This window comes from Salvelinus sp. IW2-2015, linkage group LG10 (genome assembly GCF_002910315.2).
Source record: "Salvelinus sp. IW2-2015 linkage group LG10, ASM291031v2, whole genome shotgun sequence".
In the NCBI taxonomy this organism is placed as follows: Eukaryota; Metazoa; Chordata; class Actinopteri; order Salmoniformes; family Salmonidae; genus Salvelinus; species Salvelinus sp. IW2-2015.
In genome coordinates this window covers 2606062-2628736 of record NC_036850.1, presented here as the reverse complement: position 1 = coordinate 2628736, position 22675 = coordinate 2606062, and the positions used below count along the sequence as shown (strand labels likewise).

General features: G+C 42.3%; 1 protein-coding gene across 4 annotated transcripts in view; it reads left to right on the top strand.

The window, feature by feature from the left end:
- LOC111969178 (AN1-type zinc finger protein 3) overlaps positions 1-22675 on the top strand; it is a 47969-nt gene that overhangs the window by 8404 nt on the left and 16890 nt on the right. For 3 of the 4 annotated variants that reach the window (XM_023995118.3, XM_023995117.3, XM_023995119.3), the window contains exons 2-3: positions 19705-19745; positions 21891-22079. In XM_023995118.3, coding sequence (XP_023850886.1) covers positions 19705-19745; positions 21891-22079 — 230 coding nt within the window. Of the gene's footprint in view, positions 1-7111; positions 7769-19704; positions 19746-21890; positions 22080-22675 lie in introns of those variants that run through there. The other variant, XR_002877961.3, reaches the window with a different exon arrangement.

Here is a 22675-nt window from a genome sequence, read left to right as displayed (position 1 = left end):
GCCTCATTGCCTTTGTCCGTTATGGGTCCGCGGTCAAACGACCACCCCTCATCACTGTCAAACGCTCCCTAAAACACTTCTGCGAGCAGGCCTTTCTAATTAACCTGGCCCGGGTGTCCTGGAAGGATATTGACCTCATCCCGTCAGTAGAGGATGCCTGGTTGTGCTTTCCTCACATCTTAAATAAGCATGCACCTTTCAAAAAATGTAGAACTAAAAACAGATATAGCCCTTGGTTCACTCAAGACTTGACTACCCTTGACCAGCACAAAAACACCCTGTTGCGTACTGCACTAGCATCGAATAGTCCCCTCGATATGCAATTTTTCAGGGAAGTTAGGAACCAATACACACAGTCAGTTAGGAAAGCAAAGGCTAGCATTTTCAAACAGAAATTTGTGTCCTGCAGCACTAATTTCTAAAAGTTTTGGGACACTAAAGTCCATGGAGAATAAGAGTACATCCTCCCAGCTGCCCACTGCACCGAGACTAGGAAGCACTGTCACCACTGATAAATCCACTATAATCACATTTTAACCTCTGACGAGTCACAAACCCGGATCCGGGATCCCCCCATCAAAAAAGCTGACTAGCATAGCCTAGCCTAAAGCCACAGGGATATCATATAATAAAATGTTCATGAAATCACAAGTCCAAGACACCAAATGAAAGATACACATCTTGTGAATCCAGCCATCATTTCTGATTTTTAAAATGTTTTACAGGGAAGACACAATATGTATTTCTATTAGCTAACCACCATAGCAAAAGACACAACTTTTTTTTCCCACCATTTTTTTCCTGCATAGGTAGCTATCACAAATTCGACAAAATAAAGATATAAATAGTCACTAACCAAGAAACAACTTCATCAGATGACAGTCTGATAACATATTTATTGTATAGCATATGTTTTGTTCGAAAAATTTGCATATTTCAGGTATAAATCATAGTTTTACATTGCAGCCACCATCACAACTCTCACCAAAGCAACTAGAATAACTACAGAGAGCAACGTGAATTACCTAAATACTCATCATAAAACATTTATTAAAAATACACAGCGTACAGCAAATGAAAGACAAAGATCTTGTGAATCCAGCCAATATTTCAGATTCTTTAAGTGTTTTACAGCGAAAACACAATTTAGCATTATATTAGCTTACTACAATAGCCAACCACACAACAGCATTGATTCAAGCCAACAGTAGCGATAACGAATAAACCAGCAAAAGATATTAATTTTTTCACTAACCCTCTCAAACTTCTTCAGATGACAGTCCTATAACATCATATTACACAATACATATATTGTTTGTTCGAAAATGTGCATATTTAGCGGCACAAATCGTGGTTATACAATGAGAATAGTAGCCAAGCTGCCAACATAATGTCGGGAGAAATCTTGGGAGAGGCACCTAATCTAATCAATAACTAATCATAAACTTGACTAAAAAATACAGGTTGGACAGCAAATGAAAGATACATTAGTTCTTAATGCAACCGCTGTGTTAGATTTTTAAAATTAACGTTACTACGACATACAGCGTGCGTTAAAGCGAGACCGCACCGAAATTAATGGCGGAATAGTAGTTTTACATTTTTCAACAGAACAACGAATTAACATCATAAATAGTTCTTACTTTTTGATGAGCTTCCATCAGAATCTTGTGCAAGTGGTCCTTTGTCCAGAATCATCGTTGCTCGGTTGTAGATTGTCTTCAACTTAGGAATTAGCAGGAAACATTAGCTATGTGGCCCAGACGTGCCCAACTCTTCATAACGCAGCACAAAGAAATATCCGAAAATCGCAATATACTGATATAAACTGATATAACTCGGTTTAAAATAACTACATTATGATGTCTTTAACACCTATATCGAAGATATATCCGGCTCTGATTTTATAAGGCCTATAACGAGAGCTTTTCAGAATGCCATCCTGAGGTCCTCCTTTGCGCCATGACGAATGTTGAAAAGAGTGCACCCCCGGTTCCATGAGCCTTTATATGGCCTCAGATCTGCCTAGCAACACCATTCCAATTCTCACTGCTTACTGACATCTAGRGGAAATYGTATGCAGTGCATGTCGACTCATAGATCACATGCAATTTAATAAACTGACCCTAGAACAGAGCATCGATTTCAGATTTCTCAATTCCTGACAGGAAGTTAGCTGCAACTTGAGTTCTGTTTTACTCACAGATATAATTCAAACGGTTTTAGAAACTAGAGTGTTTTCTATCCAATAGTAATAATAATATGCATATTGTACGAGCAAGAATTGAGTACGAGGCAGTTTAATTTGGGAACGAATTTTTACAAAGTGAAAACAGCGCCCCCATATTGACAAGAAGTTAATAAGCATTTCTCTATGGCTGGCCATGCTTTTCACCTAGCTACCCCGGCCAACAGCTCTCTACCCCCCCCCCCCCCCCCCCGAGCAACTTGCCCAAGTCCCCCCCCCCTGCTTCTCCTTCACCCAAATCCAGACATCTGATGTTCTGAAAGAGCTTCAAAATCTGGATCCCTACAAATCAGTTGGGCTAGACAATCTGTACCCTCTTCCTAAAATGATCTGCCGCCATTGTAGCAACCCCTTTTACTAATCTGTTCAAACTCTTTCATATCGTCTGAGATTCCTAAAGATTGGGGGAGACACTCTAGACCCAAACTGTTACAGACCTATATCCATCCTGCCCTGCCTTTCAAAAGTCTTTGAAAGCCAGATGAACAAACAGATCACTGACCATTTTGAATCCCACCGTGCGTTCTCCGCTATGCAATCTGGTTTCCGAGCTGGTCACGGGTGCACCTCAGCCACGCTCAAGGTCCTAAACGATATCATAACCGCCATCGATAAAAGACAGTACTGTGCAGCCGTCTTCATCGACCTGGCCAAGGCTTTCGACTCTGTCAATCACCRTATTGTTATTGGCAGACTTGGCAGTCTCTATGGGGGTGCCACAGGGTTCAATTCTCGGTACGGCTCTTTTCTCTGTATATATCAATGATGTCGCTCTTGCTGCGTGGGATTCTTTGATCCACCTCTACGCAGACGACACCATTCTGTATACATCTGGCCCTTTGGACACTGTGTTAACAAACCTCCAAACAAGCTTCAACGCCATACAACACTCCTTCCGTGGCCTCCAACTGCTCTTAAATGCTAGTGAAAAGAAATGCATGCTCTTGAATCAATTGCTGCCCGCACCCGCCCTCCCGACTAGCATCACTACTCTGGACTGTTCTGACTTAGAATATGTGGACACCTACAAATACCTAGGTGTCTGGCTAGACTGTAAACTCTCCTTCCAGACTCACACTAAGCATCTCCAATCCACAATTAAATCTAGAATTGGCTTCCTATTTCGCAACAAAGCCTCCTTTCCTCGTGCTGCCAAACATACCCTCGTAAAACTGACTATCCTACCGATCCTTGATTTCGGCGATGTCATTTACAATCCCACTGGCTCCAGGTCATCTATATGTCTTCGCTAGGTAAAGCTCCGCCTTATCTCAGCTCACTGGTCAACATAGCAACACCCACCTGTAGCACGCGGCTCAGCAGGTATATTTCACTGGTCATCCCCAAAGCCAACACCACCTTTGGCTGCCTTTCCTTCCTGTTCTCTGCTGCCAATGACTGGAACAAATTGCAAAAATCACTGAAGTTGGAGACTTACATCTCCTTCACTTACTTTAATTGTCAGCTGTCAGAGCAGCTTACTGATCGCTACAGCTGGACATAGCCCATCCAACTACCTACCCCATTCCCATTTATTTATTTTTGCTCTTTTGCACACCAGTATTTCTACTTGCACATCCTCATCTGCACATCTATCACTCCAGTGTAAATTGCTAAATTGTAAGTACTTCGCCACTATTGGTCTATTTATTGCCTTTCCTCCTTACTTCATTTGCACACACTGTATACATATTTTTCTATTGTGTTATTGACTATAGGATTGTTTATTCCATGTGTAACTGTTATTTGTGTCGCACTGCTTTGATTTATCATGGCCAGGTCGCAGTTGTAAATGAGAACCTGTTCTCAACTGGCCTACCTGGTTAAATAAAGGTGAAAAAAATTATATTGAAATATATCAGGATTTTGCTATGGTGGACCTTATTTTGATGTTTTGTGTACTGGTTGTCCTGAAAAGTAAAATACTTTGAGGCTAAATATAAGTTCTGTACATGTAGATCTTTCTGAGATCTCGGTACTGATAGTGTTAAGGCTATTCTGGAGGATGGTTGGCCACCCTTAAAATATTATAATTACAACCAAATACTTCTATATATCTTCGGTTCATAAGAGTCTGGGACGAAAGATCCAACATTCATACAACCACCATTTTGTTTTAAAAAGCTATAAGGCTGATGGAACAGATCAGACCGTTTAGCTTAATGTTGAAGTTTCATATTATAATCTCAAATGTGAAAATGGCTGTAGGCTATTCGAGAATGTCCCAAAATGAATTTAGTGGGAAAACACCATTCTCAAAAGGGAAGGTTTCATGTGACCGAGATAAATGTCCTTTTAGAAGTTAGAAAAATGGGAGATCTAAAGATGCATCAACTAGCATGTGTTACTAATATGACTAGGATTATGCCTTTGGCTGCTGGTCAATAAAAAACATTGATTTGAATACCAGTAAAACATGAGAGAAATTATGGTTTCAATTGTATATTAAGTGTTAATAAAATAATTCCCTTAACATTTCTATGGTTGTATTTTGTCTAGGCTTCTTTTAAACAAGATAAGACATGCATCATAAAATGTCCATGTTTTCAACAATTACTTTTATATTTTCAAAATGCTGAACTCCTCCGCTCAGTTTCAAGGTTGGTGCAGTGCGCAACAGCCACTGACCTTCACTCTATGAATGGTCTTGTTACAATTTGGTCTGAACAAACTGTGCCTCCAGTATGTAGACAGAATCAAGCCTTTAGACGTTAATGTTAATTATCCGTCATTGTACCTGTCAAACATGACTGGCGTTTAGCCTATATTTATGTAAATAAGTCTGTTTGGCTACGTTATCAGGCACCTCCCTCGTGTCATCTTCGGTTTGGACATAAAGCTGTAGCCAATATTCATATCACCTACTTATTTTTTTGTTGATGTATATGGAAAATTATTAMAATTATTCCAATGTTGGCCTCTGATTTTGATCGGAGTAATTGTTTGATTTTGTGTGTTTTTGGACATTTTTTATTTTTTATAATCAGGGAAATGTATCTATATTCTTGTCCGACATTTTATTTATTTATCCAGGAGAAGTGTTATTGTCGAGCCTTGTAAAGGTCATGATGTTTATGTTGTGGTGCTGCTGCTGCTAGCTAACTACAAACCTCGACCGTAACCAGCATAGCTAGCTAGCTACCGTTGGCTACTGAGCTGATTATTATATTTCCATAGCTAGGTACTTGTAGCTAGCTAATGTTACTTCAAAAGTAATGTCAGAATCGTAAAGGGGAAATGCTGGCCTGGGCAGACGTTTCCTCCCACAATGTAAACAATGTTCCCCACATAGCCAGCTACACGTTTTTCCCCCTATGTAGGACGCTAGGTAGCTAGCTAATTTCAACGGCAGTTAGCTAGGATACTAATGTGACATTTAGCTATATTTGCGATTCTCACATTGCTTTATTATGTACCTTAGTACATGTCAAGTCAATATCCTGCGGTCGACGCTAGTTAGCTACCTTGCTAACTGGATCCCCATGGAAAGTGTAGGCTGGAAGGTTTACATTGTGGGAGGCAACCCGACTGCCTCACCGCATTTCCCAAAGTGTTCGCCTGATTTTGAAAAGGGGGTAGCGAGAGGAACCAGTCATAGAACGCTGTCTTTTTTTCTTCTTTCTCTCCTGCAAATGTGGCTCTAACTTTTGAACGGTTAGAACTACAAGCTATTATGACCCCATTCCTGAAAGATTGTCAGGAACACGCGCTGCTCACAAGCTGTGCAGGACTCGTTAGAACAGAGTGGACAGGACCAGGTATAATAGGATTAATCAGACTGGGGGGGGAAAAGGCACCATGTCATTGAAAGCAATGATGTTGTTTTCTACACAGAAGATCATACACAATTATTGCCTGGTGATCTTATCACTTCCCAATACCTTTTATGAATCATTTCACTTCAAACCATACTTCCTTAAGATTGAAATACAAGCTCACCATGACAGTCGTGAAGCGGGCACGACAGAACCTATTCCCCCTCAGACTGAAAAGATTTGGCATGAATCCTCAATAGGTTCTACAGCTGCACCATTGAGAGCATCCTGACTGTTTGCATCACTGCCTGGTATGGTAACTGCTCGGCCTCTGACTGCAAGGCTCTACAGAGGGTAGCGCGAATGGCCCAGTACGTCACTGGGGCCAAGCACGTCACTGGGGCCAAGCTTCCTGTCATCCAGGACCTCTATACCAGGCGGTGTCAGAGAAAGGCTCTAAAAAATTGTCAAAGACCCCAGCCACCCTAGTTAGACTGTTCTCTCTGCTACCGCACGGCAAGTGGTACCAGAGTGCCAAGTCTAGGCCCAAGAGGCTTCTAACCCCTAAGCCATAAGACTCCTGAACATCTAGTCAAATGGCTACCCAGACTATTTTGCATTGTCCCCCCCCTCCACACCACTGCCACTCTCTGTTGTCATCTGTGCACAGTCACTTTAATTAACTCTACCTACATGTACAGACTACCTCAACTAACCGGTGCCTCCACACATTGACTCGGTACCGGCACCCCCCCCCTGTATATATTGTTATTACGTGTTACTTTTATCTCTTATCTGTATTTTTGGAAACTGCACTGTTGGTTAGTAGCTCGTAAGTAAGCATTTCACTGTTGTGTTCGGCGCATGTGACTAATAAAATGTTATTTGACTGATAAGTAATGGACTGTCATAGCCCCGAATAAAGTATACTTTGGCTGTTGATTGTGTTAACACTTAGCAATAACAATTTTTATGTCACCACATAAATCAAAAGGTAAGGTGTGAGAGGGCAGTGAATATTCAGTTTCAATCTAGTAAAGTATGGATATGAAAGTGTTTGAGATGTATTGCAGCTCATGGTTTGTTTCTGTCCATTTTCTTTCTGCAGACCTCCCAAACCCATCCAGTATGGTTCTCTTGGCATCCTGGAACTTCTGGTGGATGCAAAGGACTACGCAGGCTGCAGCACTACTCTGTTCCTATGGCACAGATAGACCTAGCACCAACTAACAAAGCTCATATAGGCCAGAAACCTGTAATTAATACCATGTCTTCTATTTGTCATACAGTCAATCACAGGTAGACCCTGTCCATTGACAATTCCCACTAAGTGTCMAAGGGCATTGTTTAGCCATTACATGTACTGAAAAATAGTAATTTATATATACCCAAGATTGTTCTGCTATAGGGACAAAAAGTGATATTACTTTTTTCAGTGTAGTGGTTGAACCATGCCCTAGAAGTTATTTTAGTAGGAATTGTCAATGGGTTGGTGCGATCTGTGATTTGAATGTATGACTTTGTGTAGGGGCAGTTGTCACCCAACCTTCCTGGAGATATATTCTCCGGTAAATTTTCTTCCCAAACATCACAAGAGATTCTGTCAAGCAAGTTCTTGTTGAGAAGCTACGTGAAATTTTGTGTGCAATACTAACTCCTCCACCTTTCCTGTCATGGGATGAGATTATAGTTGTGTGTAGTGATGTTGGTGTTTTGAGAAAGCAGGTGATGACAATGTAAATAAAAACAACTTTTTGTACTTTAACCAATCGATGACTGTTCTGTTGCTGCTCTACACCTGCTAATTCATTTGTTTAGCTACACCCTCTTTACTTTCACCATGATTTGTTTTCCTCACATGATCCACTTCCAGAGCTTGAGCACATGTGAACTATTAACTTGAAAAGACACTATATATACAAAAGTATATGTGGACACCCCTTCAAATGAGTGAATTTTGGCTATTTCAGCCATACCTGTTGCTGACAGGGTTATCAATTCGAGGTCACAGCCATGCAATCACCATAGAGAAATATTGTCAGTAGAATGGCCTTACTGAAGAACTCGGTGACTTTCAACTTGGCAGTCTTGCTAGAGCTGCCCCAGTCAACTGTAAGTACTGTTATTGTGAAGTTGAAATGTCTAGGAGCAACAATGGCGCAGCAGTGAAGTAGTAGGCTACACAAGCTCACAGAAGGGGACTGCAGAGCGCTGTAGCGTGTAAAAATAGTCTCCTCGGTTGCAACACTCACTACTGAGTTCCTAACTGCCCCTGGAAGCAACGTCAGCACAAGAAATGTTCGTCGGGAGCTTCATGAAATGGGTTTCCGTGGCCGAGCAGCCGCACACAGATCACCATGAGCAATGCCAAGCGTTGGCTGGAGTGGTGTAAAGCTAGCTGCCATTGGACTCTGCAGCGGTGGAAACGCATTCTGCAGTGTCCATGAATTACACTACAGTCAGACGGACAAATCTAGGTTTGGCGGACGCCAGGAGAACACTACTTGCACGAAGTACTTGACTGGCCTGCACAGAGCCCTGACCTCAACTCCATCGAACACATTTTGGATGCCCGACTTCACTAATACTTTTGTGGCTGAATGGAAGCAAGTCCCCGCAGCAATGTTCCAACATCTAGTGTAAGTCGCTCTGGATAAGAGCGTCTGCTAAATGACTTAAATGTAAATGTAGTGGAAAGCCTTCCCAGAAGAGTGTAGGCTGTTGTAGCAGCAAAAGGGGATCAAGTCCTTATTAATGCCCATGATTTTGGAAGGAGATGTTCAACGAGCAGGTGTCCATGTACTTTTGGTCATGTAGTGAACTTGCATGCCATGATTTACACTTTCATTATAACCTATTATTTTTTATTATGTTACCAAAGAAATGTATGAAGAATGACAACCTTTCATTGCAGTCTGGCTTTCTACAACAGAAAACATTTCAATGTGTAATTTAAACAAGTTCTCTCCATTATCACAAAGTCAATTTGGTAAAAAATGATTACCTTTTTTGATACTGAAGATTATACCATATAGTCTGCCCTGTATATAATCATGGCATTCTGTAATGAATAGATGGCAGGCAGGGTATAGGCCAGGATTGTCCACTGTGAAAAAAGGCTTATGTACCTGCATCCTCTGCGTCTTCTGGTGAGCTGCATCTACTGATGACCTTTTGAAAACGCTACACCAATGATATTGCAAATAAAGATTAATTATGTATGCCTTTTTGTTTTGTTGACAAAACAAACTAGCCTACACCTGTGGAAATTCGCTGACTTCAGTGTCCAGCTCAAACTGACAGGTTGTGTACCATGTGCCTTTGTTTTTTAGTGGTAGTGGGCTCTAGACGATTCTGTAAATGTATTCAAATTGTATTTCAGCGGCCCAAGGAGGCTCAGGAAATAAATAGTAAAAAATATATTCGGGTTTTATTTTATATATGAAACAGTGATTTATTAGACAAGTGATAATAAAAAATAAAGACCGCATGGGTCTTTAAATATATCTGCAGTTCAAACGAGAGTAAAACGCTCACCCCGCAAACAGCCAAGGGATGGGGTGGAGCAATGGAACCACTATCACATTCATAGACCAAGTTTAACCTTGTTTTGAGGTCACTTAATATTTGTTTTATACAAGTACACCGTTTAAAAACAATGTGGTCAGAACAGGCATACTGTAAACTTAAACTGTCTCAAATAGCTGCCTGTCCCTTTTYTAATAGCCAGGCAATGGCACACATTTCAGTAGACACCTTTTTTCAAATAAATGCCGGGTCTAAAGGAATTGTTAACGAGTTTGCCATGAATTGTTTACGAGTTGATCTTGTGTCGTACTTTAGAATTGAGAAGGGGGGAGAAACAAATAGGCTACGTCACTGGGCTGGGTGAGTCTATTTGCTGGGATAACAGTTCTCCGCTCGTCACCGTCAAGCGCTCTCCACTCCAGGCATACTAGCTAGGCGTGATGATCAACAGACTCATATCAGACTCTCACCCTAATTATTTTGGGTGCCTCCGTGACCTTGTCCCCGTTTCTAAATGAGGGGGTCCATAACCAACTAAGTGAACCGATATAGGTACTGTTTTGGAAGGGGCGCGCAGCTAACGACAATCACTGAGTTGACGGCAACGTAGTGATTKGGCAATCACGGGTAATCGTCATAATCATAGGCCAATCAGGAAGGACGGATGGTGTGTGTCCGTGCATGCGTGTGTGGAAGGGGGTTAAGGAATAATGCTTATTAAGACATTAGGGAAACAGGAAGCGAGGACACCCTGAGAGTTTTAAGTAGGCAGCGAGGGCTAATGGCAAACCATGGTGAATGAGAGACAGAGCTCTGATTGGGGTAGACTGGCAGGCCGGGGGTGAGACTTGAGTGACATGGGAGAGAGCAAAGGGTGGTGGTGGTGGAGGGATGCAAAATGGAGGAGGATGAGAGGTGGAGAAGTATAAAGAGGACGAAGTGGTGAGTGACGAGGAAGCTTTATTGAGCGATGGTGACAGACTAGGCATTGTTCGCAGGAGGGCTGACCCCATTTAGTTGACTGATTGTTTGGTCGATAGGCTGTTGGTCCAGCAGTGGCAAATGTATAAAGAAAATGTTATGGCACACGAGACACCTGTCTGATTCACACCTGTCTTGAGTGGCCTAATCCATTGCAGAGGCCGCAGGGATGGCACATCAGTATTACATTTACTGTTAAATACCATAATTTCTAATCGACAATGTTTGTTTGTTTACGGTAATTTCTGTAAATGCATTAAATGTATTATTGTTATTATTACAGTTTTGTCATTGTAGGAGTGGACAGGTTGTTTGCAGAGCGCACAACCTAGGCTACACTTGTGAGAAAGTTTGGGTAGATTTAATTCTATTTTCGAGTTGTCAATTTCTGAATTGTCTTTTGTTTGGAGCGCTCCTGTAAATCTTGATTAAGGACACACACCTGATTAGGCCTAGGCTACCTGGCCTGCACGCAAATACAGGCTTATAAATGTGCCCATTTGGGGATCTGATTCTATTTCTGATTGTCTTAACTCACGAGCACTGTGGAGGTTCTCAAAGTGATTTTTTTTTTCTTTGCGTCAAAGAGAAAATAAACTAAGTCTAAGTTTTTGCATCCATTGAAAATGACAGTAGTTCCTCAATGTAGCCTATTTGAAAAAATATTTCTAGCTCTCTCCCTTTTGATAACCACTCAGCATGAAAGGTGGAAAAAAATGCTCTGAACAGGTGTAAGTGTCATAAAGGCCTACCTGATTACTTCTTATCCTTTGCACAAATAGACTACGGCTGTGTCTGTCTGTCTGGAGCTCACTGGCATGGGAAACTGAGGGCCCAGAACATTTTATACAATGTTGCAAGTTTGTTAGCACCGCTTCAGGCAGGACCAAGTTAATCGTTGATACAGTTTCAAGTTTCTTGCAGACAGGCCAGGATAGGTAGGATAACTTGGCATTCCAAATGGAAAAGGTTGCCGATCGGGAACTTCAGGAGCGAAGGCCAGCAGGAGCGGGAAGCAACAGGTTTTTTTCTTCTGGTTAGGCTATATTGATCTTTGGCTTTCTCTTTAGTATTTTGTGTGTCCATTTTTAATCACAGTGCTTAAAGCATTAGACAAGCTCAGTAACCTACGTWTAGTTGATTTTATTCAAACGTCTATATAATATGGAAAAAACACAACTTACATTTTTTTKGGTCAGGGACAGCCCTCGTTCTCAGAGAAATTGACCGTGTTCAAATCTGTGATTCAATGTGGATAAATTGTGACTGACTGATCTACAAATAATATTGTCGTTATTTACGATGCAAGGTGATTCTTAGATCTGTCAGTTGCTGCAATGTCGAACAAGCCCATTGTTTGATAGTGGGGTATTGCTGACCAGGAACTGCTGACACCATTTTTATGTAGTTGGTTCTAGGAAAATAGGAAGGAAATGGCTGTTACCATGTGTTTTTTTTCTTCTTCAGTTATCAGTTGCAGAACCTTAAAAGACATGAGTAGGAGCTATAGGCTTTGCTAGATAGCACCAGCTACACTGGCTAGGTTTCCATCCAGTTTGCAACAGATTTCCATGCCAATATTCAAAAATCTGCATATTTTCACACCAGAGATGTTTCTATCTGACTTTTTGCGGATAAATGGCTGTGCGTGATGACGTAATGCACATAACTTTTTACCGTTAAATTCCCATGTACCGAATTAAAATTATAAGTTAAATGGGTTTCCATCGCATTTTCAACTTTACATATGGTTTTGTCACAAAAACTGTTATATAGCAATTGGTCTTGGCACATGTGCTCTAGCCAACGGCTTGTAGATACAGTGTAGGTAGGCTACCTACATGAGATTATTATGAATTAAAGTGATATTATTTGTTTTTGTCAAACTGCAGCCAAGCATCGATCATCATGTCGCCAGAATAAGACCCTCTGTTTATTGAAAAGTAGCATCAAATCAAATTTTATTTGTCACATACACATGGTTAGCAGATATTAATGCGAGTGCTTCTAGTTCCGACAATGCAGTAATACCCAACGAGTAATCTAACCTAACAATTCCACAACTGCTACCTTATACACACACAAGTGTAAAGGGATAAAGAATATGTACATAAAGATATATGAATGAGTGATGGTACAGAACGGCATAGGCAAGATGCAGTAGATGGTATAGAGTACAGTATATACATATGAGATGAGCAATGTAGGGTATATAAACTTAAAGTGGCTAGTGATACATGTATTACATAAAGATGGCAAGATGCAGTAGATGATATAGAGTACAGTATATACATACACATATGAGATGAGTAATGTAGGGTATGTAAACATTATATTAAGTGGCATTGTTTAAAGTGGCTAGTGATACATTTTTACATACATTTCCATCAATTCCCATTATTAAAGTGGCTCATCACCTTACAAATTCACCACCCTGTGAAGTTCATTATAATTTTTTTCATCTGTCACCTAATAACCTGCATACTTTCCCAAGTCGTAGTGGGTGGACCAAACAACATATCATCGCGTGACTCCAAGTTTACTTCGATATGATGGTTATATCAATATTTGTGGCTTTTCCACCGCATAATCAATTTTACAGACCCAAAAAGATACCACCATGTCGAACAAACAAATTGTCTGTCAGCTTTTTATAACCTGGTCCAACATTTCATGTTTCCATCATCCCGGTCATGTCTTTTTTCCTGCGTCAGGTAATTAATCTGCATGAAATGGTTGGATGGAAACATGGTTACTGAGGAAGCTTAATGACCCACACACACATCAAACATACACATTCTCTCTCTCTCTCACTAATCTAACACACACAAACACATGCACTAATCTAACACAGATAAACAGGTGTACACACTCTCATTAATCTAACACACACACACTCATTTACTAACCTAACACAAACATGGGATGCCAGTGATGCATTCAACCCACACCTGTAGGTCTATGAACATATTATTTGATGAGAACATCATTAGCAAGCCTCTCAAAGGGCTATGGAGTGCACAGACTGAACTCATGTTTTAAATGCCACAACATCAGGTTGAATGTGTGTGATGCCTTTTACAGCCATTGCCAGTTTCTTAGTTAGAGACACTCTCGTATACTTTTTAGTCAGTAGTTCTGAAAGTAACTCTCACAAGCCAAAAGTGGTCCCCTTTTTTTGTGTAAGARGTCATCCAATGTGTAGGCCTACCACGTCATCCATTTTGTGTGATAAATTACACCTTTTGCAGTGTATGATATACACATTTATCATTGTGTGATATATTTTGACATTTCTATGATATTCGAATTTTGAAATGTGCGTAATATGTTAACAATCCAATTTGTGCAATATGTTATGCATTTGTTGTGCTTAAGATCCCGGAGTGAATATTCAACTAAGCATAAAGGCCCTTGCATGGATTCCCTGAAAAGAGTGTTAGGCTCACCCATGGCAAAGGAAGATCCTTAAGCTAGGTTTAAATGGATTTTCAGGGGTCAAATACCCTTAGCCTAGGCTAGTCAACAAATGTTTTGGACCGGAGTTTGAGCATTTGATTGCGCCTGCCTGGAGTGCAGGGTTTGCTTTTTTTTTTAGGACTGAGYTATTGCCTTGACTCTATTGCTAGCTCAATCAAGCACAGCTTAAGTATTTGAACGTATTTGATAGATAGTGCCTATTTTAATCCAGGTATGGTTTGTGGTTAAACACATTTCCTGACCATAGCAACACCTCTGAGCCGGACTTTGAATTTGAGAGAAAAAAAGAGAGAAGAAAAGAAGGCTCTTGCTCCTTTTCCCTGTCTTTCTTGCTTCCACTCTCATTTTAACCCATCACTCAATGCCAATCAAGCCGGCAGCACTCCGGGGGTATAACAAGGCAGGAGACCGGGATTAATTTGACATCTCCCGTTAAATGTCATCTGCAATTAAGGCTTATGAGGGCTGGCATCGGCAAAGAGCGCCAATCAAGATTCCGCCAGCCGGGCGGCCCACGTTAGTTAACCTTCTTCAGGCAAATCAAAGATGGGTGGTGGGAGAATAAAGTGTGTGTGTGTGCATGCCAAAGTAGCCTATTGGTGCAGAGTATGTTCTCCAATGGCAATTCCAACAGGTAGCTTTTCCGCTACTGTTACTCTGTTTCCCCCAGGTGTAAAAACAATGTACTATAGGGAAAACACACAAAATAAACTGAGGTGCTTAACTTCTTATGGCTAGGGGGCAGCATTTTCACGTTTGGATGAAAAGCGTGCCCAGAGTAAACTGCCTGTTACTCAGTCCCAGTTATTAATATATGCATATTATTAGTAGATTTGGATAGAAAACACTGACGTTTCTAAAACTGTTTGAATGATGTCTGTGAGTATAACAGAACTCCATATGGCAGGTGAAAACCTGAGAAAAATCCAACCAGGAAGTGGGAAATCTGAGGTTTGTAGTTTTTCAACTCTTGGCCTATCAAATACACAGTGTCTATGGGGTCATTTTGCACGTTCTAAGGCTTCCACTAGATGTCAACATTCTTTAGAACCTTGTTTGAAGCTTCTACTGTGAAGTGGTTGGCGAATGAGAGGGGATTGCGTAAGGTCTCTCCCAGAAAGCCACGAGCTGACCATGCATGTTCATGTGAGMGTTAGCTTGAGTTCCATTGCATTTCTGAAGACAAAGGAATTCTCCGGTTGGAACATTATTGAAGATTTATGTTAAAAACATCCTAAAGATTGATTCTATGCTTCGTTTGACATGTTTCTACGAACTGTAATATGACTTTTCGTCTGAACTTTTGCCTGGACCTGCCCGCGCGTCGTGAGTTTAGATTGTGTACTGAACGCGCGAACCAAAAGGAGTTATTTGGACATAAATGATGGACTTTATGGAAAAAATCWAACATTTATTATGGAACTGGGATTCCTGGGAGTGCATTCTGATGAAGATCATCAAAGGTAAGTTAATATTTATAATGCTATTTCTGACTTATGTTGACTCCAACATGGCGGATATCTTTTTTGGGTTGTGTTGGTCTCTGAGCGCCGTACTCAGATTATTGCATGGTTTGCTTTTTCTGTGTTGGGATTAACGAGAATTTTATCTTTGAAATGGTGTCTAAGGGCCTCCCGGGTTGTGCAGTGGTCTGCATCGCAATGCTAGCTGTGCCACCTGAGAGACTGGGTTCGAGCCCAGGCTCTGTCGCAGCTGGCTGCGACCGGGAGGTCCATGAGGCGAGCGTCGTCCGGGTTAGAGAGGGTTTGGCCGGTAGGGATATCCTTGTCTCATGGCGAACTAGCAACTCCTGTGGCGGACCGGGCGCAGTGCGCACTGACCAGGTCGCTAGGTGCACGGTGTTTCCTCCGACACATTGGTGCGGCTGGCTTCCGGGTTGGATGCGCGCTGTGTTAAGAAGCAGTGCGGCTTGGTTGTGTTTCGGAGGACGCATGACTCTCGACCTTCGTCTCTCCCGAGCCCGTATGGGAGTTGTAGCGATGAGACAAGATAGTAACTATTAAAAATAATTGGATACTATGAAATTGGGGCAAAAAAAGTGGTCAAATTTATTTAATATAAAAAAGAAAAGGTGTCTAGTACTTGTATTTTTGAGAAATTTGATTTATGAGATTTCTGTTGATTGAATTTGGCGCCCTGCAATTTCATTGGCTGTTGGCGAGGCGGAACCCCAGTCCTAGACAGGTTAAATTGATTTGAGTTGTTTTGGAGCCTGGAGTTGCAGACTACTATGCTGAATCTCAAACTGAACACTTGGCCGATGAGCCCTTTATTGAGTGGCCACTTTCTGATCTGTATTGATTGTGATCACTCGAGTCTGCTACCGTTTCAGGCCAAAAGAGAATTGAGACGATGCGCACTTCCATCCTAACTGCCACTTTGTCAATATTCCAATATTCTAAACCCATTCTCAAGCATAGTCTACCACAACCTATCTTCTAGCATAATTCACTATGAAGATTCATGGGTAGCACTTGCTGCCAAGGGCGGCGAGTTGACACAGGATGCCCACTCGGTAGAGAGGCTGCCTGAAGGGCTCAATGGAGCCCTCTATCACTCGACAATTAGCCTTTGAGATTGACTCGTGAACACGCATATCGCATGATCGAGTGGTCAAAGTGTTCAGTTTAAGATKCAGCCCTAGCATGTTTTATTTAAAGCTTCCAAGGGCTCTGAGGAGCTCATCCTTCCAGAATGAAGAAATGTGAGGGAAGGGAAGGGGCTTAAGATTTAAGAGAATGTCAACACACACACAGTTATATCCCGACACCTGTTTTGTTGAGCATAAGTTGAAACAAATGCACACATACGGTCTGAGGCTGTGCTTATCAGAGTGGTCATGTTATGCCAACCTATTCATCCACAGCTTTTTATAAATGTCTGCGCTTTTTATCTAGCTGGATAGTTTGTGGTAGACTAAGGTACAGTATCAGCCTCTACAACTAGGATACATCAATTCCATAAAACAAAACACACAGCCGCTGTCACACCCTCTCAACAATCCCTACCTTTCTAGCCTAACGGTCAATGTTGATTAGTTTCCCTCCGCGTGGCATCTGGTCCAATGTATAGACCTGCCAGTCAAGCAAGGTCTTCCTCACCGCAGCAGGTTTTTCATGAGCCAACACAGTGCCTTGGGTGCCATGTTSAAGAACCTTACCTAGGTAAGGTGCATTTTACTCCAGGCGCACAGTAAATTGCTCCCCATGGAAGAGAAACATTGAGGCTTGATTGAGCTCAACCGACTACAGGTCAATGGCCAATGTGAGCGGAGAGAAWACTTTTCTCTGCATGTAAAAACAATGGGCTGTTGCAGTTGGACAATAAATGGGCTATGGGACCCGATTCAATGTAGGTTAAACCCAAGCCCCTCTAATAATAAGATCTATATGTGATAAACCCTCAACGTTCCAGAATGGGGTAAAAGTTCCAGCAATATTGGTCAGGAAGTAATCCAAACTATTCTACACTGACCAACAATATAAACACACGATGCAACTACTTTTCAGACAGGCAAACTACTGCTTCTTAACACACTGCTTACTCAACCCGGAAGCCAGCCGCACCAATGTGTCGGAGGAAACACCATTCAGCTGACGACCGAAGTCAATTTGCAGGTGCCCGGCCCGTCACAAAGAGTTGCTAGAGCACGTTGAGACAAACAAAGCCCCCCGATCAAACCCTCCCTTAACCCAGAAGGCGCTGAGCCAATTGTGCACCGCCCTATGGCGCGCCMGGTCACGGCTGGCTGTGACACATCCCGGGATCGAACCCCAGGCTTTAGTGGCACCTCAGCTGCTCCACTCGAGAGGCCCATGAGTAAGACCTTTTAAACAGCTTAACATTCGCAAGACTACAGGGCCAGACCGAATAGCAGGACATATAATCAGCTGGCAAGTGTCTTCAACCTATCCCTGACCCCATCTGTAATACCWACTTGTTTCAAGCAGGCTGCCATAGTCCCTGTGCCCAAGAACGCCAAGGTAACCTGCCTAAATTATTATTGCCTCACATCATGAAATGCTTTTTAAGGCTGGTTATGGCTCACATCAACACCATTATCCTAGAAACCCTAGATCCACTCCAATTCACATACCGCCCCAACAGATCCACAGATGATGCAATCTCTATTGCACTCCACACTGCCATCACCCACCTGGACGAAAGGAATACTTATGTAAGAATTCTGTTCATTGACTACAGCTCACGGGCCACCCCCAGGCGGTGAAGGTAGGCAACAACACATCTGCCATGCTGACCAAAAACACAGGGGCCCCTCGGGTGTGTGTGCTTAGTCCCCTCCTGTACTCCCTGTTCACCCACAACTGTGTGGCATGACTGCATGGCTGACGACACGACGATGGTAAGACTGATCACCAAAGACGATGAGGTAGCTTATAGGGAGGTGGTCAGACCTGGCAATGTGGTGCCAAGATAACAGCCTCTCCCTCAATGCCAGCAAGACAAAGGAGCTGATCATGGACTCCAGGAAACCACATCGATGGGGCTGTAATGGAGCTGATCAAGACCATCAAGTGTCCACATCACTAAGAGTTTAACATGGTTCACACAAACCCAAACAATTGTGAAAAGGGTACGACAGCATGTCTTTCTCCTCAGGAGGCTGAAAAGATGTGGCATGGGCCCTCAGATCTTCAAAGTTCTACAGCTGCACCGTTGAGTATGTTTACATGCACAGTAATAATTTGATTTTAAACTCATTATGGCAGTAGGCAGATTATGCAATAGTGATGTAAACTCCTTACTCTGCTTATCTTAATTGGCGTGAGGTCAAATTCGAAGTAGGCAAATGCTGATTAAAACACCTGGTTTTCTGAGCAACCGTTCAAGTTTAGGATATGTAAACACTTTAATCTGCKTTCCAGCGGTGTATTTGATCTATGCATGTGCTAGCACCAGCCGAGCCAGCCTCCCTCTTTAGCTGGCGAAGTGTCGTAGATTAAAGTTATGAAGTTGGCAGAGGTAAAGGACATACAGGTCCACTGTGAAGGATGATGGATTGGATACAATGAAGGAATTGACTTATTTTATTTAGGCTATTTGTCACATTGTTGTTTTAGGGTGTCCATTTTTATATACTGAATGTGGCACGATTTATTTGGTCTTATCTAGCCATTTTTTTGTTGTTGCATCGGTTAGGTGGTTGTGTTACATGTGGAGAAATAAGTTGCTTCGAACTGAAGACTTTACATTTTTAAACTGCAGACAAAGGAAACCGCACTGCCCAATGTTAAAACTGGCCCACAAGCTGTCGCTCTTGTGGACATTTTCATTGTCGGCAATATTGATGCAAAATTACAGCCAGGTTAACCAGCCTGATCGCTGCGTTCACCATTCTGTTTCACTTGACGTATAAGTCCAATACCGGTCCAATCAGCATCCTCTCAGGTGGGTTTAGGACAAAATCCTATGTGGCTAAACACTGTGCTTTGAATTAGGCCATCCTCTGGTTGGTTAAAGGCCATCCAATCCCAGACAAGTTCGTTTTAAAGAATTCTCTTTGTTACAGACATAGTATCAAACTGTTTCCATAAGGAGGACTGCCAGACTGATGAAGTAAAATAAAATATTGAACGTAGCGATTAGGCTTGCCGAAGTACACCTGTCCTGTGAATAATAATGTGATGGGCTGACCTCCTTTTCTAACCTGTAATTGTCTCTTCTCTTTAGGTTCAGCAAAACCATGAACCTTTGCTCCAAATGTTTTACGGGTAGGTGCGTCCACTCAACTCCCCTCACACACCCTTTCCCCTCGAGTTAAGGGAGTTTAAAGCAGACGGCTTTGAGTCATGCAGCAATACCAAAGATTTGTGTGTGTTGGGGAGAGAGTGTGCGTGCGTGGGAGAGACTGTGTGAATTGCAGTGTGTGTGTTAGCATAGGTAAGTATGCAAATGTGTAGGTTGTGTGTGTGTGTGAGCATGGGCGTCTGAGTGCATGTAAGAGGGTATAGTGCCTGAGTGAGTGTGCGTGTATGCGTGCCTGTACCCCACGTGTGTGTGTGCCAGTGCCATCATGACTGAACGTATATCTGTTTGTTCACGTCCCTGCTGCTGTTTTGTCACAAGCTGGTGTCCTGCTCTGCTGCTGTGGCCTGCATGGAGTGGCTTTAGAGATGCTGTGTAAACGGGGATTGTGTGAAGATGAGGGAGGAGAAACCCTCTCTCCTCCACCATTACGCTCCACGGGCCTACTGCTGGATAGTGGATCCATACTGTCCTGCTGTGTGTGGCTAAGCTTGAACTCTCGACCACTCAAACACATACACAAAAAGCAGACGCACACACACACACATGGGGAGACACAGAGGCATACATTGCATTCGGAAAGTATTCAGACCCCTTGACTTTTTCCTCATTTTGTTACGTTACAGCCTTATACTTAAATGGATAAAATAAAAAATCCTTCTCTACGCACAATACTCCATAATGTCAAAGTGGATACAGGTCTTTAGAAATGTTTGCAAACCTGAAATACCTTATTTACATATGTGTTCAAACACTTTGCTATGAGACTCAAAATTGTGTTCAGGTGGATCCTGTTTCCATTGATCATCCTTGATGTTTCTACAACTTGATTGGAGTCCACCTGTGGTAAATTCAATTGATTGGACATGTTTTGGAAAGGCACGCACCTGTCTATATAAGGTCCCACAGTTGACAGTGCATGTCAGAGCTAAAACCAGGCCATCAGGTCGAAGTAATTGTCCGTGAGTTCTCCGAGACAGGATTGTGTCGAGGCAAATATCTAGGGAATGGTACCAAATAAATTCTGCAGCATTGAAGGTCCCTAAGAACACAGTGGCACCACCATTCCTAAGTGGAAGAAGTTTGGAACCACCAAGACTCTTCCTAGAGCTGGCCGCTCGGCCAAACTGAGCAATCGGGGTAGAAGAGCCTTGGTCAGGCCTTGGTCAAGAAACCCGATGGTCACTCTGACAGAGCTCCAGAGTTCCTCTGTGGAGATGGGAGAACCTTCCAGAAGGACAACCATCTCTCAGACCATGACAAACAAGGTTCTCTGGTCTGACAAAACCAAGATTKAACTCTTTGGCCTGAATGCCAAGTGTTACGTCTAGAGGAAGCATGGTGAAGCATGGTGGTGGCAGCATCATGCAGTGGGGATGTTTTTCAGCGGCAGGGACTGGGAGACTAGTCAGGATCGAGGCAAAGATGAACAGAGCAAAGTACAGAGAGATCCTTGATGAGAACCTGCTCCAGAGCACTCAGGACCTCAGACTGGGGGCGAAGATTCACATTCCAACAGGACAATTAACTAAGCAACAAATGGCTGTGCAGCGACGCTCCCCATCCAACCTGACAGTGCTTGAGAGGATCTGCAGAAAAGAGTGGGAGAAACTCCCCAAATACAAGTGTGCCAAGCTTGTAGCGTCATTCACAAAACGACTCGAGACTGTAATCACTGCCAAAGGTGCTTCAACAAAGTACTGAGTAAAGGGTCTGAATACCTATGTAAATGTGATATAATTTTTTTTCAATTTATTAATTTGCAAACATAAAAAAAGAAATGCTTGCTTTGTCATTATGGGTGTATTGTGTGTAGATTGATGGGGGGAAACAATTTAACTAATTTTAGAATAAGGCTGTAACAATTTTTGGGGGGGTGGAATTAAAGGGGTCTGAATACTTTCCTGAATGCACTGTATGTATATACACACACGCTTAAGTAAGCATACACAGTACGCACACATATACTCTCTCACATACACGCGCACACACACTTCAATCTCCCCCTTCACAATGAAATGTCTAGAGGGAAGGAGTTATTTTGGAATCCAGCATCTCTCTCACACATACAAACACACACCCACGCTAGTCACTCTCTTGTATAACCGCAGACATTGAGAAGAAGCAGCCAGGCGAGGACTGTGCCCCAGAGCCTGCCCTCAGCTCAAGCAACAGCCAGTCAGTCATCTTCTATAGCGAATCAAGCAGCAGCAGTAGCCAATCCCTTTCGTCAGCGCCTGTCAGCTCAGAGGACCCGTTGCCCGGAGACACAGAAGCCACGCCTCTACCTGAACAAGATGGTAAGGACAGGAGCCTATGTCCTGCAGTTTGGAATGTTGATTTTTTTTATACATATGAGATCGACCGCCTCGATTCGGTCTTATGTGAAAATGTTTTTTATTTAGTTTTTACATTGGATAAAAGTAGAGACTCCATGCTAGAAAACGGTATATCATACTCTGCAGTTGAGGAACAATGGGGAAGTAATTCTGATTTGGAAGTTGATTAACTTTTGAGAAAATGACCCTTGAATGTTTTGGTACACCTACTGGAGAGTTCTTTGTATACCCATTCAACATCATTCACACCCTCTTATATGGAACGCCGTTTGGGTCTTTGCGTGTCAAAAAAGATACGCGTTAAATAAGCGTTTAATTTGGCATGTAAAATAACACAGTTTAATTGTAGAATGTTGTGTTGGACCGCAACTTCTGGTATTAGCTAGGTAGCCACTTGTTGTTAGCCTATTGAAATTGAACTTCAGGTCATGAAAAGAAATAGCTAGCCAGCTACTAAACCCTGTTTTCCAAAGCTGACATTATAAGCATACACAATAAGGATTAGGCACAATTTTGGAATTTGGTGTTTGCTTTCAAAATAAAAGTACCTATTTAAA